The sequence below is a fragment of the Ochotona curzoniae genome, unplaced genomic scaffold (genome assembly GCF_017591425.1).
Source record: "Ochotona curzoniae isolate NIBS_2020 unplaced genomic scaffold, NIBS_Ocur_1.0 contig_2688, whole genome shotgun sequence".
NCBI classification, from domain to species: Eukaryota; Metazoa; Chordata; class Mammalia; order Lagomorpha; family Ochotonidae; genus Ochotona; species Ochotona curzoniae.
Window position 1 is genome coordinate 6,880,909 of NW_024465553.1, and position 17,571 is coordinate 6,898,479.

Genomic DNA, 17,571 nt, shown 5'->3' on the forward strand with positions numbered 1-17,571 from the left:
ATCACCCCCAGTCTGACTTTGTTGTGTCACGTTGCAGAGATAGGACTGCTGGTGGGTGTGTGCTGCCTGGGTCCGCATCACTGACACAATGCCCTGCAGCCTCACGCCCACACACATGACCGCATTCTGGCTGAAAGGCCAGCTGGAAAGGCCGTATAGTTCCCATTGGTTGACTTTTCTCTAACACTCATCTTTAATATGTAAGATTCAGAGGGATCCTGGATAAAAGATCTTGTGCTATTGGTAGTGTGGCTAATAATAAGTTCTGATCCCTTTTTAAATCTTTATGTACTTTTTTTTTAAGCTATGGCTTCTTTAGAAAAAAATTTGTTTTTATTGGGAAAGTAGATTTTAGAGGGGAGACAGGGAAAAATCTTCCATCTGTTTGTCCCTACTTCCCTCGCTTTGGTCATAACAGCCAGAACTGAGTAGATCCAAATCTGCAGGAGCAGGAACCTCGTCTAGACCCCCTAAGCGGTACAGGGCCCCAAGGCCTTAGGCCATCCTCCACTGCTCTTCCAGGCCACAAGTATGGAGCTAGGAAGTAGAGCAGCTGGCACTTGCAGGTGGAAGATTTTCCAACTGAGTCACCTGGCTTTTTTTTTTCCTTTTATTTTGCTTTGTTTATTAACTTTTATTTGAAGGAGAGCCAAGGGGAGAAAATAAATCTTCCATCCAAGTTGGTGCAGGAGCCCAAGCACTTGGGCCGTCGTAGGTGCATCAGCAGGGCGCTGGGTCAGAAATGGGGAAGGCAGGACTCAAACCGAAACCCATGTGGGATTGTGAACATCACAGGCAGATGCCTAACTTGCTTCTCCACAATGCATCCCCAGGTTGTGGATTGTTAAGCAGGTTACCATTTGTAAGTTTTATTTTTAGTTTTCTGTGTGTTTATATATACATGAAATTATTTCAAATTATTTTAAAATTTGTTTATTTTTATTGGGAAGGCAGATTACAGAGAGAGGGAAATACAGAGAGAGATCTTCTGCCCGCTGTTTCACTCTGCAAGTGGCTGCAACAGCTGGAGCTGAGCTGTCCTGAAGCCAGGAGCGTGTTTCAGGGTCCCAAGGCTCTGGGTCATCCTCTAATGCCTTCCTAGTCCACAATTAGGAAACCAAATGGCAAGTAGAGCAGCTGGGACACAAGCCAGCATTCATATGTGATCCCGGATCATGCAAAATGAGGCTTTTACCCATTGGGCCATCACGCCAGACCCTCAAATAATGTTTAAGATTATTTTTATTTGTTTGAAAGTCAGAATTAGATACAGAGACATTGAGATAGAGAGATCTCTCTGCTGCTTCACACCCCAAATGGCCGTGACAGCCAGGCTGGGTCAGACCAAGGCCAGGATCCAGGAGCTTCGTGCAGGTCTCCAGCCTGGGTGGCAGGGGCTAGGGACGGAGGCCACCTGCCTCTGCTTTCCCAGGTGCTTCTGCAGGAAGCTGGATGATCAAACACGGGCAGTCAGGAGTGAGCCAGGGTTCATGTGGGAAGCTGGGGTCACAGGCAGTGGCTTAATGCACTGCATTACCACTCCGGCTCCTCACGTCAGATTTACATAGAAGCAGAAAAAGTATAGCGGCCCCTAATCCTTGATATTTTTGAACTCTTTGGGAATAACTTACAGACATGATTTTTCAGTTCCATGTCAATACTTTTAGTGTGTATTTTCTAAGCAAGGTTATTTTGCATATTTATAGTCTAACCATTTTGTTTAAACTTAGTAATGGATGTTTTTGTAGCATTGGTTTTCTTTTTGAAAAGATACGTCAGTATGTATTAATACTCCTGGCAACTTTGTAGCGCATATTAGATAAAGTTTTATTTTTCATCAAGTTTTTAGCAAATACTACTTGATAAAGTTCTAGGCATTGGGAAAACAGCTAAGCAAGATTTGCATTTTGTTAGCTTATACTTTGAAAGAGGAGACAAGCAGAAGAAAATCAGACAGTGTAAATTTATGCTGAGAGGGAAAGTGAAGTGAGAACACAGTGGCAGCACTGAGAGGCCTCCCCCAGTGTGGGGACAGGAAATTCCTGACCAGGGAGATACCGCTGCTCAGGGCTGAGTGAGAAGGATCCAGAAGGAGTGTTTGGTCCAGCTGGCTCACATGGTCACAGGATGCTCTGTCTCCTCGGAGGTACTGTTTGCAGTGACTTCTGACACTGTTAACAGTGTACGGATTGTGTAAGAAAAGCTAATTGTGACTTCTTTGGTACAGTAGATATTTTGTGGTGAAAATAGCCCGTTAATGTGATGAATTTACACTTCCTGTCTAAGTTGCTTAGCGCAGGAACCTGCTGTCTCTTGAGTAGTAAGTCTTAGACACTACCCTGGTGTCAGCGTATGTGACAGTGCCTATTTTATCTGTGGGACACTTTGTTTTCCATGTGAGTGAATTTCTCATTCTGTGTTTATTCCTGAGTCTTGTTTTTTTTTAACGTATCATTCCTTTTCACTGTTTTAGGCAGCAGCAGGAGCAGCAGCAGCAGCAGCAGGCAGCTCCTCCAGGACAGATTTCTCAGCCCCGGGAAAGGCTGACCACAAGTTCTGGAGCCCCTGGGAGTGATCTAGGTACAGCCCTCTGACCATGCACATTTATCTTCTGCATGCTCTGTTTAATGCATAAGTTCCATGTGATTTTTGCCTTGTAATCTTCTTTCCCTTTTTAATGTTGGAACTCTTAAATGAACTTATGAGCTACTCAGTTTTCCTGGAGTGAAAAGCAGGCCAACTAGGGAAGTCCATTTTTGGCTTTAAAATTATAAATACAATAGTTGTAACATCACAGATCACACAGACATCCCTCAGAAGTAATGAATATCAGTAGGTGCAGAATAAATATGTTTACCACTTGGAAAACTGCTGGGATGCTTGGCTGTCAGGAAATCCAGAGTTCCTTACCTGGTCTTAGAGTAACAGTCTGAAACTTCAGGCAACTCCTGCTCGTGCAGGCAGAGTGAAAGAACTTGTCGGCAGATGTGTAGCTCCCTCCCACTGAGAAGAGAGAGCAGCCCAGCCAACAGGTGGAGGGCTGGAGATTTCTCACCAAGTAGAGTGTAGAAATGATAGGCAAAAGGAAGGAGGTTCCACTTGAGTTGTCTTTAGGGGAAATACACTTGAAATCTATAGGAAGAGACCTTGGCACACCTGAGAAAGTGGCTTAATGAAAAAAAAAGTACCATATATTGGCAAGAATCAGAAACTAGGACTCTGCTGTACTGCTAGTGGGAATGTACAGGGGTGCATTAGCTTTGGAATGTATCCTAACCATGTTAATCAGCAGTCCTGCCACACAAAAGCTCACACGCATGCTCGCGCTAGTTTACCTGTAATTACCACAAATGGGTAATTGCCTGTGTTACCCTTCCTATGTCAAATGGATACACAAGCTCTGGTATGGCCACACAACTGAGTCAGAATCTCAAAGGAAGAGAAAAGACAGACAGGCTTGAGGCCTCTGGAGCACAGGAACCACGTTGAAGAGACAACCCAGGATTTTTGCCTCAGAGAGTCGTAGAATGGGTGCAAGAGCAGCCACAGGTGCAGGCCAAGAGAAGAAAGCCTGCTGTCTCCAGGCAAAAGGGGCTGCCCAGCAAGACAAAAGCTGAGAGGGATTAGCCTTTATTTTCAAATTTATATGTTTTATTGATGTAAGAGGTAGAGAGAATTTCCATCTGCTGTTTCATGCCCTATGTGCCCATTATATCCAGGACTCGACCTGGCAAAGGCAGGAGGTGGGTGGGTGCTCAGTCAGGTTTCCCACATGGGTGGTGGGGCCCATCGCTGTTGCCTCTCGGGGTGCATGTCAGCAGGGAGCCGGACTCGGGAGTGGAACCAGGACTAGAACTCAGGCCTTGCAGGAGTGATGAGCCTTTCCACGCAGCATCTTAGCCACCAGTCCAGGTGTCTGCCCCGCAACACAAGCTTTCAGATAACAAACAGCGGTACAGGTCAACAACCACAGAGCAAACTGGCCTTCCTCCAACTGCAGCCCTGTCAGCAAAAGCCAAGTAGGAGCCTAAGTCAGCCTTTAAGTTTGCCAACTGGAGTGGTGTCATGAGAAAGCCAAGCAGGCAGCTGAGTGGTGCCATTGGCCTCAGGGCACGAGCTGCCACTGGTACCAAGTAGGCATTCCTCTGGCTTCCCATATGGAGCCCGGAGGAGAACCAAGATGCCACTCGGTGGTCGTTAGAATGCTTCTGTTAGCAGTCACGTTGAATATGCTTGAATCCAGCGAAAAAACAAGTTTTGGCAAAGAAAAGGAGCTACAAAGAAGAGTCGCATGAGTTTTATACCTGTAAAATAACAGTAACAAATTTGAAATGCAGCAGATGGACAGCAGCAGAACAGAGAAGACAGAACTTGTAGCCTTGAGGACAGGAACAGCAGTGGCCCTTTCTGAGCCACAGAACAGACTGGAAGGAATGAGCAGAGACCCAGCATCTGTTATGAGCATCTTAGACAAGAGGAGGAAATGGGACCAAAGAAATGATGGCTGAAAAATTCTGAATGGAATAAACCCATAGAAATTCACACTAACACACATCAGGCTTCTGAAGACCAAAGACACCAACTGCCAGCGCCTGGCTGCTCTTAACACAGAGAGCATTGACTCTGGGATATGACGTTTATGCTCAGTGGGCATTGGTCCTCAAGAAGTAGAGTTTGATATCCACACAAAAACCTATACAAGCCGTCTATACAGATTTAGTTGTCAGAATCTGAACCAGGAAGGCACCATCAGTCCTACAGTAGGTGAATGGTTAGCTGTGACGTCTTCACACCATGAGAAGCCCCCATGGATAGATACAGCCACTGGGGTGGAACCCTAGGACATCTCAGCAGGTCTGGTATGACTCCATGCATCTAACATTGTAACAGTGCCATGTGTCAAGTCAGAGAGCAGGTTCGTGACTGCCAGCAGGTAGGGAAGAGGGTGCACCTTGGCAGGTGTAAATAAGATACAGTTATCATGAGCTGGGTCTTGGTGGTGCTGTTCCGTCTTGGCAGTGTGGTCACATGAATCCTCTGGCGCGGTAGAATGCCATCCAGGATTGCACACAGCACTGTGCTGTGGCACGGTCTGGGCTGTGGTTTGTGCTTTAGTTACATAAACTGTAACTATGGAGTGAAATGGTTAAAGGAGATGCGGAGATTCTCTGAGCCGCCTTTGCAACTCTGCATTGATAGCTATTTCAAGGTAAAGAATTTTGGAAAGCGCAAAGCATTGATCAAATCTCAGCTACAGTTATGCTAAGTCGAACAAGTTATATCTGCATCATTGTTTCCATTCATATGGAATGCAAGAAAGGGCACCTCACAGGGCACACCACATCAGTGGGTACCAAGGCCTGAGGGCTCACTGCATAGGACTAAGGAACTAGGGAGGTAGGGGCCTGGCAATGAAACAACTCTATCCTGGTTATGTGCATGTAACTGTGCATTTACTAAAATGTTAAACTATAAAAGTGAATTTTATTTTATATGAATTAAAAAATCAGAAGAGGAAACTGGTGCCACATAGAAATGTATTTCCTAAGAAATTCAGTCCTTTTTGGAAAGATGCTGTGGTAGAGCAGGTCACGTTGCCACTTGGGACACCTGCAACCCATGTGGAAGTGTCACAAGTCCCAGCTATCCTACTGGCATGCACCTGAGACAGCAAATGATGGTACGGGCACTTGGCTTCCTGCCACTCCTGGGGGGCACGGGAGACCTTCCTCCCGGCTCTGCTCTGGCTTTGGCAGGCATCTGGGGAGTGAACCAGTGGAAGGAGGATTTCTCTCCCTAGTTCCTTCCACTTTCTGTCACTTCTACCTATCAAATATATATGTACATACGTATATTTCTAATAAATGATCACCTTATTTATTTGAAAGAAAATAAACTGAGAGATAAAAATTTTCCATCTGTAGTTAACTAAATGGGAGCCAGGAGCTTCTTCTGAATCTCCCACTTGGGTAGTGGGATCCCAAGCACCCCAACCATCCCCCACTGCATTCCCTAGGATCATTATTGGGGACCTGGATCTGAAGTGGAGCATCTAAGACTCAAGCTGAAGCCCAGTGCAGTAGCCCAGTGGCTAAATCCTTGCCTTCCATGTGCTGGGATTCCATATGGACACTTCTTCATATCCCAGCTGCTCCACTTCCCATCCAACTCCCTGCCTGTGACTTAGGAAAGCAATGGAGGACGACTCAAAGCCTTCGGATCCTGCGCCCATATGGGAGACCTGGAAGAAGTTCCTGGCTTCAGATTGGCTCAGCTCCAGCCATCGCAGCCACTTGGGGCATGAACCAGCAGATGCAAGATCTCTCTCTCCTCTCTGTTTATCATCTGCCTTTCCCATGAAAAATAAAGTAAGTCTTTAAAAAAAATAACTCAAGGTGGCACTCGTATATGGTATGCTGGCATCACAGGTGGTTGCTTAGCCTGCCAACTTAAAAAAATAAACATTAAAGCAAGTTACCTTTTGGTGACTTTCATGATTTTCCAGAAATTTCTAAGAAATGTATGTTTTTCTTTCCTAACAGATGACACTATGAGCGAAGAAGACATGCTTCAGGCAGCTGTGACCATGTCTTTAGAAACTGTACAAAATCACTTGAAAACAGAAGGAAAAAAATAATGCCTTTAAACGATGATTTAGATGCTCCGGTTTTCTGATATTATCCTGTGGGGTGACAGGATAGGGTTCATTTCAGCAGTGTACCCAAAAGAACAGTGTTCCACCGGGGAGAGGAGACTTTTAGGTGATTTGCAAACAAAATGATGAAAAAGTGGGAAAATCTGTCTGTTATTAGGACTAAATAATGATCCTCCACACACTAGCCAAAGGCATTTAGCAATTAAAGACATTTGAAATAGTTTTCTAAATGTTCCTTTTTCTTTTTTTGATAGTGATCCCTAACATGCCTGAGATAAGAGCCTTGTGCTGTGGGACTTCTCTGCACACTAGCCTCTTGCCACAGAACCTTGTCCTTATAGTTTTACTGTCTTGCCTCTTGTGGCTCATTTGACTCATTTTCATCTGACAGTTGCTTTTATTTCTTATTAACCAACTTCACCTTTTCAGGTTAGCATCATAGTACTGGTTCCAAAAGGATAAACTCTTCTCCCTCAGCATCCATGCACCATGTGTGACCTTGGGGCTTTCCCCTTGTTATTTTCTCCAAACACAATGTCCCTGCTCTCTGGTTTTCCTTATTTTTGTACAACTCTTCGCCCCTGCTCTGTCCTGGCTTGCCCCGTAAGCCCCCACTGAAGCAGTCCTCACCTCCTGACTGGCACATTCCCCTGTCTGATGTCAGCACAGAAAGCGGGGAAGAAATGGTGAAGCAAGGGCATGCTTCTGGAGCTGCTTTGTGAATGGTTCTTCAGTTATGTCGCAACTTTACAGATTTGTTGTAACTCTTTCCTGGGCCTTATTGTTTCCTTTCTCCTCCACTTGAGAAAAAATAGAAGCATAGTATGCAAGCAGGTTTCTTTCTGATAGATGATTTTATGTAAATACCCACCATGAATGTATGATAGACACAATTTGGCCTTCAACTTTAGTCTATTTCCTTATAATTTTTTTCTTTTCTATTCATAATTGAATGTAGACTCTGAATCACACCTGTTGTTAGTGGTTGGGGCTTAGTAGATGTGATCTGCAACATAAGATCCGTTTACTAATGAAAATGTTTAAATTGGTATTGTGATCTGACAGTTGCTTGTTTAAACACCTGAAGGATTATAGAAGGCACCATACTTAATGTGTGTTAATAAGCAAGTCCTTAGTTTTGATAAACATTGTTTAGTTAAGATGCACAGAGTTTGTTGTTGGGTCCATGGAGTAGCATGCTTTCAATGAAGTGTAACCATGTCTCTCTGAAATTGCTGGGCTCCACGCAGCTCAGCTCACGCAGCTCTCCAGTTCCCATTCCTTTCTGAGGGCCTTTTGGATATATTGAATCATTCATGAGCTAGAATTCAAGAATTTGCAACCAACAGCTTAAATAATTCAGAGTGGTGTGCGACCCTACTGGTGCCTGGCTGCACATGTTTAATCAGGGAAAGTTTTCTGTTCTGTGATATATTACTAAGTCACTGAAAAGAGAAAATATCTTATTTATGATTAAGAAATAATTTTTTTCTTGTATAGAAGTTGTTTTAGATTATTTTGTGCCAATTCAAAGTTTTCTGAAATTTCCTTTAGATTTACACAAAGTTAAGAGTTTTAAAGTGTAAGGGCCTCTTTTAACAATGGAAAATGTTTCAGAAGAATTAAAACCTAGAATTGCAAGGAATGTTGGAGTTTTGTGCTACTCCCTCAGGATTTATAAACCTGAGTATTTGAAGACAGAACATTTTATGTAAGGGTCCCCAGGATACAGTCACAATTCCCATTCAGAGTTGGCCTTATCTCTTCCTATTGGAAAATCACATGAAACTTCCCATGTACTTCAACTGCTGCTACCGAATGGAAAATGAAGAAACTAAATATATATTTAAATGTTGCATATTTTATGAAATTCATATATTATACACCCTAGTTCAAGCACTTAAGTAGATGTGACATGGTGACCTGTCTTGGTTCCAGCAGAGCGAAGCACACGCTGGATACGTTTGAATGTTCTGTAGTTTTTTGTGGAATTGTTATCCTGGGCAGGCACATTTAGAATCTGTAGTAAGCTGCCATGTTGTTTGGACTAGCTTAAATTGCATTGAACATTTATATTTAATATCTTAACTGGCCATTATGAAAAATGCCAATTCTTCATAATATAGTATCAGAAAGTATACAAAGCTATATAGTTCATATAACAAGAGATACCATTGACTATAAACCACCTACAATAAGATCAGGAACAATGAAATTAATGATTACTCTCCTAAGAACTTTATAAAGATTTCCATTCTGTTTTACCAATTGGGAACACTTTAATGTTTAATATTTAAACTATTGGTATCTTTTTTCTAATGTAATTTGTATTACTGGGATAAAATATATATAGTGGTGATGTAAGTGTGTAATTAAACTTTAAGCCAACTTTGGAAATACCACTTTCATCTTTTCAGATATCATGGTTTAGTAAGTAATTATTTGTGCTTTAAAAATTCAAATCTAAAACTTCCACTAATACTTTTTTTTTTACAACAGTTAACATAAATGTTTCAGCAATGTAAATAGCTTGAAAAGATTGTTGCAGGTAAACCCTATAATTAAACTCTAAGATCATAGCCAAATAATTTACAATTCACAGAATATTTTTCAGAAAGAGGTGCTTTGTTTTTTCTTCAAAGTTGATTTTTCTTAATTAAGTCTTTATTCATGATGTCAAAGTTAATGAGGAAAAAAGCTCAAAACTAGTTGAGTCTTACAGGCGAAACTACCAGTAGTTTTTATTATTTAATATTAAATCAAATTTTATTCCAATCATAGCCCAAGTGACATTGTGTCTACACACTTCATACCATCTAAAAAGTCATGCCAGTCCCACGCATTGCTAAATTCTGAAAACGGGTCCAGTGGACCTGTGCAAATCCAAGAAAGACTGATTCGTGCTTAGTCAATCTTAAGTGAAAAGCCATGTTTTAAATTCTTGGCAGGAACCAGTTATTGATAATTTTCTATTAAAAACTGAATCTTCAGTTGGAGGGGTCTGAGGAAACTGTTTCCACAGTGAGTCGTTTATTTTATCTGTGCCCTAATAAAATTAGAAATCTGACCTTAATTAAGAAAAATCAGATTGGATCAACTAATCATTTCAGCACTGTAAATATTTTTTTCATATTCAAAAATTTTTGTTCATTCCTAGTTCCTGTTTAACTACTGTCTTTGGCTGAAGGAATGAACTGGCTTTGTATTTTTAAAGTTAGTCTGATCTATAATAAAAACAATTTTCTGCTTTTCTGGAAGAAGTTTGGTTCTTGAAATTCTTTTCTAAGTTGAAAAATTTGTTCTTATTCAGAAATGGTTTGGCATCTAAGAATTAATGCAAATAACTTCTAATCTCATGTTTACTAATTGGCATGTTTAATCATGTACCAATGAATATTTTAAGATGGGGTTCCTGGACAAACAGCAGGAAGTCTGTCCAGGCAGGAATTCCTGATTTATGGAGGAGGTCCCTGGTGTAATTCAAAGGTAAATGATGCCATTTTTTTAAAAAAGGAAAATACACATTTGAAATGTGATTGTTAATTTCTACAACACTGGACTACTAGGAATACCTGTTTATTTGGTTTTTTTTTTTTAAATGACTATTGTGTATAAATATTTGAAGTATGAAAGCTATCTGAAGTGAAAGGCATAGTCTGTTGGCCACGTTACAAGTGCCCTGTGGTAGTGCTGTGTGCGCTTTTTGCTCAGGACCCGACCCTGCAGCCCCTCTGTGTGTGCTCCTCGCAGAGTTGCTTTGCTGAGGGCATCCACATGGGCCTCCTATCTGGTGTCTGGTCCGCGAAAAGCCGGGCTTCCAAAGCACTGTGTAATGCTTAGGATTCGATTGTTACTGTGGATGCTCCATGAGTTGTATTTTAAATATCAAAGATGATTAAATAAAGAGAATGTTTGCTTTTGTATTTCCTTTTTCATTTGTGCCACTTCAGAGAGTAAGAGTTCGAGGACAACAGCCTGTGCAGCTTTGCAGAAATGCAGTGCCAGGCCACAGTTTGACCCACTGAGTCAGAACCTGCCTTTGCCCAGGCTCCCAGGGGATGGAGAAGCCCTGGACTGCGCATGCTCCCTGACCAGCTGCTGGGCTGGGAAAGCCCTAGGATGGTTCCTCCCCGAGATCTGCTCCAGGCATGTAACAGAGCAAACCTATGATTCCAAGTTTTTATTTACAATGTATGTTTTTAAATGTTTGCTCAACTTTTATTTTTTGCTCAACCTTTTTTTTAACCCTGAAGACAAAACATGTAACTTTTAAACAACAACAACAAAAAAACAGCAGAGGTCCTCGGGGCCCCTGAACCCACGCGGGAGGATGGGAAGTACACTAGGAACAGAAGCCTGCACCGGGCAGACAGTGTGGCTGCACGTAGGGTGGTCCTGTCCAGATGGAACAGCTGTAGCATTTTCAGTTCCCAAGACCGTTGGCCCCAGGGAACCCAGAGTGGGCTCTCACGGCCTGAGGCTGCCCACTGACAGAAGTGCTGCTAGCTAATGTTCTCCAAAACGGAGTTCAGGGAATGGAAGCTAGGTCAAAAGTGGGAATTCAGTTAACTGTACAAAAGGGGAAAACACCCGGGGAACGACCAGCAAATACTCCTGTGAGAGCAGAAGAGATCTGAACATTTTTTCAAAGATGAAAATGGGAGAGTGAGCAGAACCAAAAACCAATGATCAAGTGTCAACAAACATGAACACCAGGAATGAACACAAAATGAGAGAAAGAAACTATGGGAGGTGGACTGGGATCAGGAGTTTTGGTTTAAGTTTCTGCAAGAAACAGACTCCCCAGAGAGGAATCCTTCATCAATACTTGAACTGGCTGACAGAGCTAATGGTCACAGTTTTGAAAGGCCTCACTGAGTGCCTGCCACAATGAATGAAACAAAAACTCACATAAGAGCACATCATTCATTCTAGAGCGTCTGAGATAAACAGGAGACCTGACAAGCTTCCAGGAAGAGAAACACAAGGTCCAGAGGGCAGGGCATCAGCCTGCACACACTGGAAGAGGCTTAGCCTGTGCAGGGAAGATCTCTGTCCCTGCTAATCCTGCCTTTTAAGAATTCCCTATTTTTATTGGAAAGGCAAATTTCAGAGAAAGAAAACTCTCCCATCCAGTGGGCCACTCCCCAAGTGGCTCCAACCGCCAGAGCTGAGCCAGGAGTTGGGAGCCTCTTTCCAGTCTCCCACGTGGGTGCAAGAGTCCCAAGGCTTTGGGCCAACCTCTACTGCTTTCCCAGGCCACAAGCAGGGAGCTGGATGCTAACATATACTGACTTGACCAGGAGAGATGGGCTTTTGGTAAACAGGGGTAAGCTCCTCCCAGTTGGGGACCACTGTCCTCATAATATGACAGGTCACAAGCTTGCCCTCTGAAATGAGCCTCTTGAGAAAAAGACTACTTGTTTCAGAGACTAGATAAGGAACAAAGGCTTGGGCTGAGAGATGATGTATGCACAGCCATCCAAGGTGAATGGACCTGGTGGCTTCAGAGTAATACGGCAGGTGTTCCTCTGGACCACTCTGCAGATTTCAGAAGCGAGGATGCCTTGCCCATAAAAAACACGCAAAGCATGTAACAAACACTTCCAGAACAGGGTGCGAATTTCTTTTAAAAGGCATCCACCCTGCAGAGAGGGCTGCCAGAGTCCAGCTCCAGCCGAGTTCGGAGCTCGGGAAGGGTGCGTGGAGTTGGCGATAAAGAAAGACACAGACACTTGGTGCATTCTCACAACAGCTCAAGAAAAAGCTGTCCTTTTTATTTACTGAAACACCTCACAAGCTTCTGCACAAGCAACTAATTATTCTATTTTTACTTCAAGACTAAGGGGGCATGTACAGACATTTGATCACTCTGCCTGCACTTCAAGGCTAAGCAGGTGCCCCTAAAGATAATTCTGCAAAGCATTGTATTCATATTCTTCAAAGCAAGCCATTATTCATTCTTCAACAGTAGCCATGGAGCGACAGCCAGGACTCCAAGACCAAGGCACCTGCTAATCAGTAGTACATTCCTTCCACATTTCTATTTCTACAATTTACCCATTATTTAATGGGAAAATAGGTTACAAGGGAAAAACCTAAAATCTAAAACAGAAACTTCAAATGTTAAATCCCCCTACAACTATAGACTCCTACAACCCCATAAACAATAAAGCAATAATCAAATGCATTTTTGTTAATAAAAGCATCCTTAATTCCTCTAGCTAAAAATCATAAATGCAGCTAAAACAATTACATTTTCTAGGCTCCAAAAAACTGTAAAGGCAGGCTAGCCTTTGAGATAACAATGACTATATTTATTGCCATAGCAGTTTCAGCTCTCACTCCCATCACTTCCATTACTTTGTAAAATTCTTGTTAAGCCGTTTCCCAGAAGGCATGCTATATGTCTGGGCCCAATTTCAGGGCAATGGGCAGGTACAAAATCAGGTGTCCAGAAATGGCATGGGTTTAACTGTACTCCTGTGCGCAGTTAAAGGCCCACTCACCAAGACATTATCAATAACATTAACTCTCAAGCTCACGTTGGTGGCAAAAGCCATCCCACAGGGGCAAACAATGCCTCAATAGACTACAGAATTCTTAGAGGGGTGCTTGAGTGTCCATGCAAAAAGGTGGGTGAAACTGTGTCAACGCGGTCAGAGAGAAATCCGCTGGGCCTTGCCTAACAGCTGGAAACCCCCCGGGGCCTTGCCACACAGGGGAGCTGTTCTCTTTACACCTTCGTGCCATCCACGCCCACTGCATGGACCCCAGCAGAGGGCAGTTACTGTTTGCAGCAGACAGGGTTCCAAAGATGCAAGACATTTTGCTATTGCATTCCCGGAGTGGGCACCATCCCGGGCCGTGAACAGGCTCAGAAAAGATGCTAGTGGATTTACTGCAGCTCTTAACAGAAATGCACAGCCATCATCCCCAGCTTTCAAAACAAAAAGCACAAACGTCTCCGGGGCTGGGTGCTGTGTGCCCACGCCCCAGTGCACCCAGCGCGCCAGTGCCACGTAGCCAGCTTTCTTCCGGTAGGAAAGGGCCTCCTGTCAGGTGTGTGCGAGCGTGTGGCCGAGGTGAGGCCGGGGCCTCCCACGTCCACCGAAGGTGGGGAGCGTCCATGACCCCCACAGCGCGTCAGAGGTGAAGTCTGATTCTGGAGCAAAACCCAAGGAGCCGGCGTCCCCAAGGCGGGCTGCAAAGCCTCCGGGAGACAGGCCGTGACTGACGCTGTCAGTAACAGGTGCGGGTCCTGTCCGGACGCCTCAGTCCGCAACCCGTCCGGGACAGCTCGGGGCCCTCCACAGCCCTCTCAGGGTGTGGGACAAACGGCACGGAGGCGTGTGAAGAGCTCCTGCAAGCCGCTTCCCCCAGCGCCCGCGGATCCCCCTAGCCAAGGCTCCTGGAACCGCACGCACTGCTTTCGCGGATGTAGTTCGAAAGGAAACAGCCAAGAACACGACGAGGACCGCCCTCTGAGTTCCCGGGTCGAGGGCTTCCAGGTGGCCGGGGCAGGGTTGCAAGCTCGGCCGTGGAGAGTCCCGAGAACCGGAGCTTCCAACTGCTGCTGTCACGGCCAGACCCCGCGGGCGACGTGGACGCCGCCCTTGTCCCGAGCTCCCGGCCCGGGCCTCCCGCCAGGCCCCTGCACGCAGTCCTCCGCGGTCCCACGCTCCTTTGCGTCCGGCGACTCTGCAGGGCCCCTCTACGCCACCGCGGCGCGTCTCTATGATCCCCGCCGCTTGGAGAGCGAGTGTCATGGCGGCCGGCGTCGAGTTGGCAGTAGTGTCCCGCGGAACTGGGCAAAGTCATTAAAGCCAGGGCAGAAGGACGTGTGCCTGCTCGAACGGTGGGACGTCGTGGGAAGGAGCGGAAGCAGCTCGCGGTGACGCCGTCACGAGGGACTGGGTCTTGGGGCAGTTGGTGGGCCCCCCTCGCGCCGGCGTTGCTTAGGAACCCCACATCGTGCTGTCACCTGCTGAACCCCGAATTCTGGATTAGTCGCGGTTGGAGAAAGTTCGGCGGGATCGTCAGGAAGCGTACGACGGCGATTTGATGTTAAAAAATCGGTTCTCAGAAACCCGCAGCGATGTCTTCCTGGCTAGGGGGCATCAGCTCTGGTCTAGGCCATTCTTTGGGCCAAGTGGGGGGCAGCTTGGCGTCCCTCACTGGCCATATATCAAACTTTACCAAGGATATGCTGCTGGAAGGAGCGGAGGAAGTAGCAGGTAACAGCTGGAGGGAGGGAAAGCAGGGAGGGCCGGTTCCCACGGGCGTCGGTCGGGACACGGTGCCCCTCCGTCCTTTCCCCTAAGTGCTCCTCCTGCCTCCTGCCCAGCCCCTTCTCTCGGGGGCGCAGGACGTGTGTGTGAGAGAAAGAGAGAGAGAGAGAGAGAGATCTGATCCTGTAAAGTGTTGGGTGCCTCTGTGGAGAGAGAGAGATATCAAGATCCTCAGAAGAATTGGGTGCGTCTGTGCCCACCACTTGTGTGGCCCTCCTAACTTTGACCCGCTTGGGAGAATGGCGCGGGACAAACAGGCACCTGTTTTGGGTGGTGCTTGTCTTCTGGTGTGTTTTCCTGACAGTTGAAATCACTCTGAAGCGGTGGTGCCACCTGCCCTCTGAGGCCCCGGGATGTTATTTGCTCGCGAGTTCCCTTGTTGTGTTGGGTTGTTGGCCGACTGTGCTGGTACAGTGTGTGTTGCGGGTATACTTGCCTGTGTAGATAACTGTTTGGATCCGAAGAATTTGGACATTTTTTCAGCGCAGGTCTGCCTTCCAGCACATAGAGGGCTGTTGTTTTTATTTTGTTATTTTGGGCGAGAGCTCGTTTGATGGTTTTATTTTCTGATTGAACAAGGTGGAAGTCCTGCGTTAAGCCTTGACAATTGTCTGGATTACAGATAGGAAGATAGCGCTTCTGTTTATTGTTTGTGGTATCTCTTCAGAGAGACTGAGGGAGCTGCTGAAGTCCGCTGTAGTTCTTGGGGCCCTTGTGGGTGGCAGGTGCAGTGGGCTCGTCTGGGAGCAGGGATTTAGAGCTGACCATTGTGGGATCCTGCAGGCAGTCATCACCCAGAGAAGGGTTGAAGAGTCTTGGGAAACTGAGAGCAAAGAGTTGGCTGTTGGTTTGACCTCTTGAGCCAGGAAGCATGCCTCCATCAAGCTGGATGTAAGGCATGTTCAAGGTGGAGTTCATTGTGCCCTTTCTGCCCTGTGTGCTGTGCTTTCAGATGGTTTCACCATCTGCCCAGTTGCCTAAGTTAGCCATCTTTATGTCCGCTTTGTCTCTTTGCCATCTCGTATTTCCAGGTGCTCACCGCAGCTCGCTTCCCTGGTCACCCTTCCTGCTTGGGTTCAGATCCCCGGAAAGCTGTCCCAGAGACTGTTGCCTTTTATGTCCTGTCGCCTACTCCTCCCTCCAATGCATTGCTGTTGTTTTGCCAGTTGCTTTTTCAAGAAGAAATTTGCTTTAAAATGTCCTGATCCGGTTACCTCCAGAATCCAGAGCTGCTGCTTTTTCAAGGCCAAGGATCTTGTCTTTCGTTAACCACTGTTTCTAGTTGGTACACCACTTGTTGTGTGTGTGCACTTTCATACACATATGCCCATCTATAACCCACCCAACTGCAGCCCCTGGAGTGAGGGTCCAAGCCTGCTTACATGGCCAGTACTTGGAGAAGCATTGGAGTTGCTCGCCAGCAACATATGTTCTGGTGCAACTTCGGGCATCTCCCTTGAAGCAGCACCTGGACTACTTTTTCAGTCCTTGTATAGTCAGCACGTGGCTTCTTTGTTGGTAATTAATGAATGCTCCATGAAAATTATGTGAAGGAGTGATTAAAATTCTGTAGTTACCTGATCCTTTTCATTTTATTTTGCACTAGCACTGGGTTGATACCTCACTTACTGGTTTTGTATGTCATTTAAAAATGTGATCCAAGTGTAGTGTGTTCAGTCATTAACAGTCTTTTTGTTTTAGTTTTTTTTTTTTGTATTAATTACGTTGCATATGTGACACAGTTTCATAGGCTCTGGGATTTCCCCAACCCCTCCTCGGGCCCTCCCCCCATGGTGGATTGATTCCTCCACCTTGTTGCAGTATTACAGTTCAAATTCAGTTCAATATTTTTTCTTTGCAAACATATTCCAAACATAGAGTCCAGCATCTTATTGTCCAGAAAAATTCAACTGTTTCTTGGGGAGATCATCTCTGGTCTGAAGGTGGAGCTGGCAGAATAGCATCCTGATCAATTAAAAGCCCCAACACAACATCAACAACAATTTACAACATTATGGAATTATTTGACATGGTATTGAGTAACCAATATGCTAAAAAATGCAAGTTCTTAATCACATCCTGTGACTACTTCATTGACATTTCAATTTTAGTTTATATACAACCAGCTTCTATACATCTTAAAATGGCTGTAGGGTACTATTCAGCTGTCTTGTGTCTATTTTCATTTTAGTATTTAGCAGTTTATAGTGTTGAATCATAATTTTGCTGAATTTGGCAGATTTTAGGATAGTCTAAACTGGCTTATAACTCTAACAAGGCATATGTCAACAGTTGAGGTGCAGAACAGTTTTAGGAGGGGTGTGTAGGGAAATCTTCAATACCCCAGTGAGGAGTAACTAAGCTTTGTGCCCTCCCTAGTAAGGTATATGTGAATCCACGCTGACCGTTTCCTGTCTGTTCTAAGCTTTCCTTGTTGTTCTCTATCTATTTAATTTTGTTTGTTTGTTTGCTTTTGGGGGGGAGGGCGGCTCCGGAGCGACCCTGGTGGTCATTGCAGGAGAGAATAGGGATCCAAATTTAGAATTAAGTAAGGACCGGAGAAAGCTTCTCTCCCTTGTCCCGAAGGAAGTTTACTGTTCTGTTTCTGCAGACCACTCAGGGTTC

At 45.0% G+C, this 17,571-nt stretch overlaps 2 protein-coding genes across 4 annotated transcripts in view; both read left to right on the forward strand.

The window, feature by feature from the left end:
- Window positions 1-10,578, forward strand: part of ATXN3 (ataxin 3) — a 34,703-nt gene extending 24,125 nt beyond the window's left edge. For 2 of the 3 annotated variants that reach the window (XM_040975143.1, XM_040975144.1), the window contains exons 10-11: window positions 2,474-2,580; window positions 6,543-10,578. In XM_040975143.1, coding sequence (XP_040831077.1) covers window positions 2,474-2,580; window positions 6,543-6,637 — 202 coding nt within the window. In that variant the 3' untranslated portion in view covers window positions 6,638-10,578. Of the gene's footprint in view, window positions 1-2,473; window positions 2,642-6,542 lie in introns of those variants that run through there. The other variant, XM_040975145.1, reaches the window with a different exon arrangement.
- Window positions 10,579-14,463: 3,885 nt separating this feature from the next.
- Window positions 14,464-17,571, forward strand: part of TRIP11 (thyroid hormone receptor interactor 11) — a 54,876-nt gene continuing 51,768 nt past the window's right edge. The window contains exon 1 of the mRNA XM_040975147.1: window positions 14,464-14,892. Within this exon, the coding sequence (XP_040831081.1) occupies window positions 14,754-14,892 (139 nt within the window). The 5' untranslated portion in view covers window positions 14,464-14,753. The remainder of the gene's footprint in view (window positions 14,893-17,571) is intronic.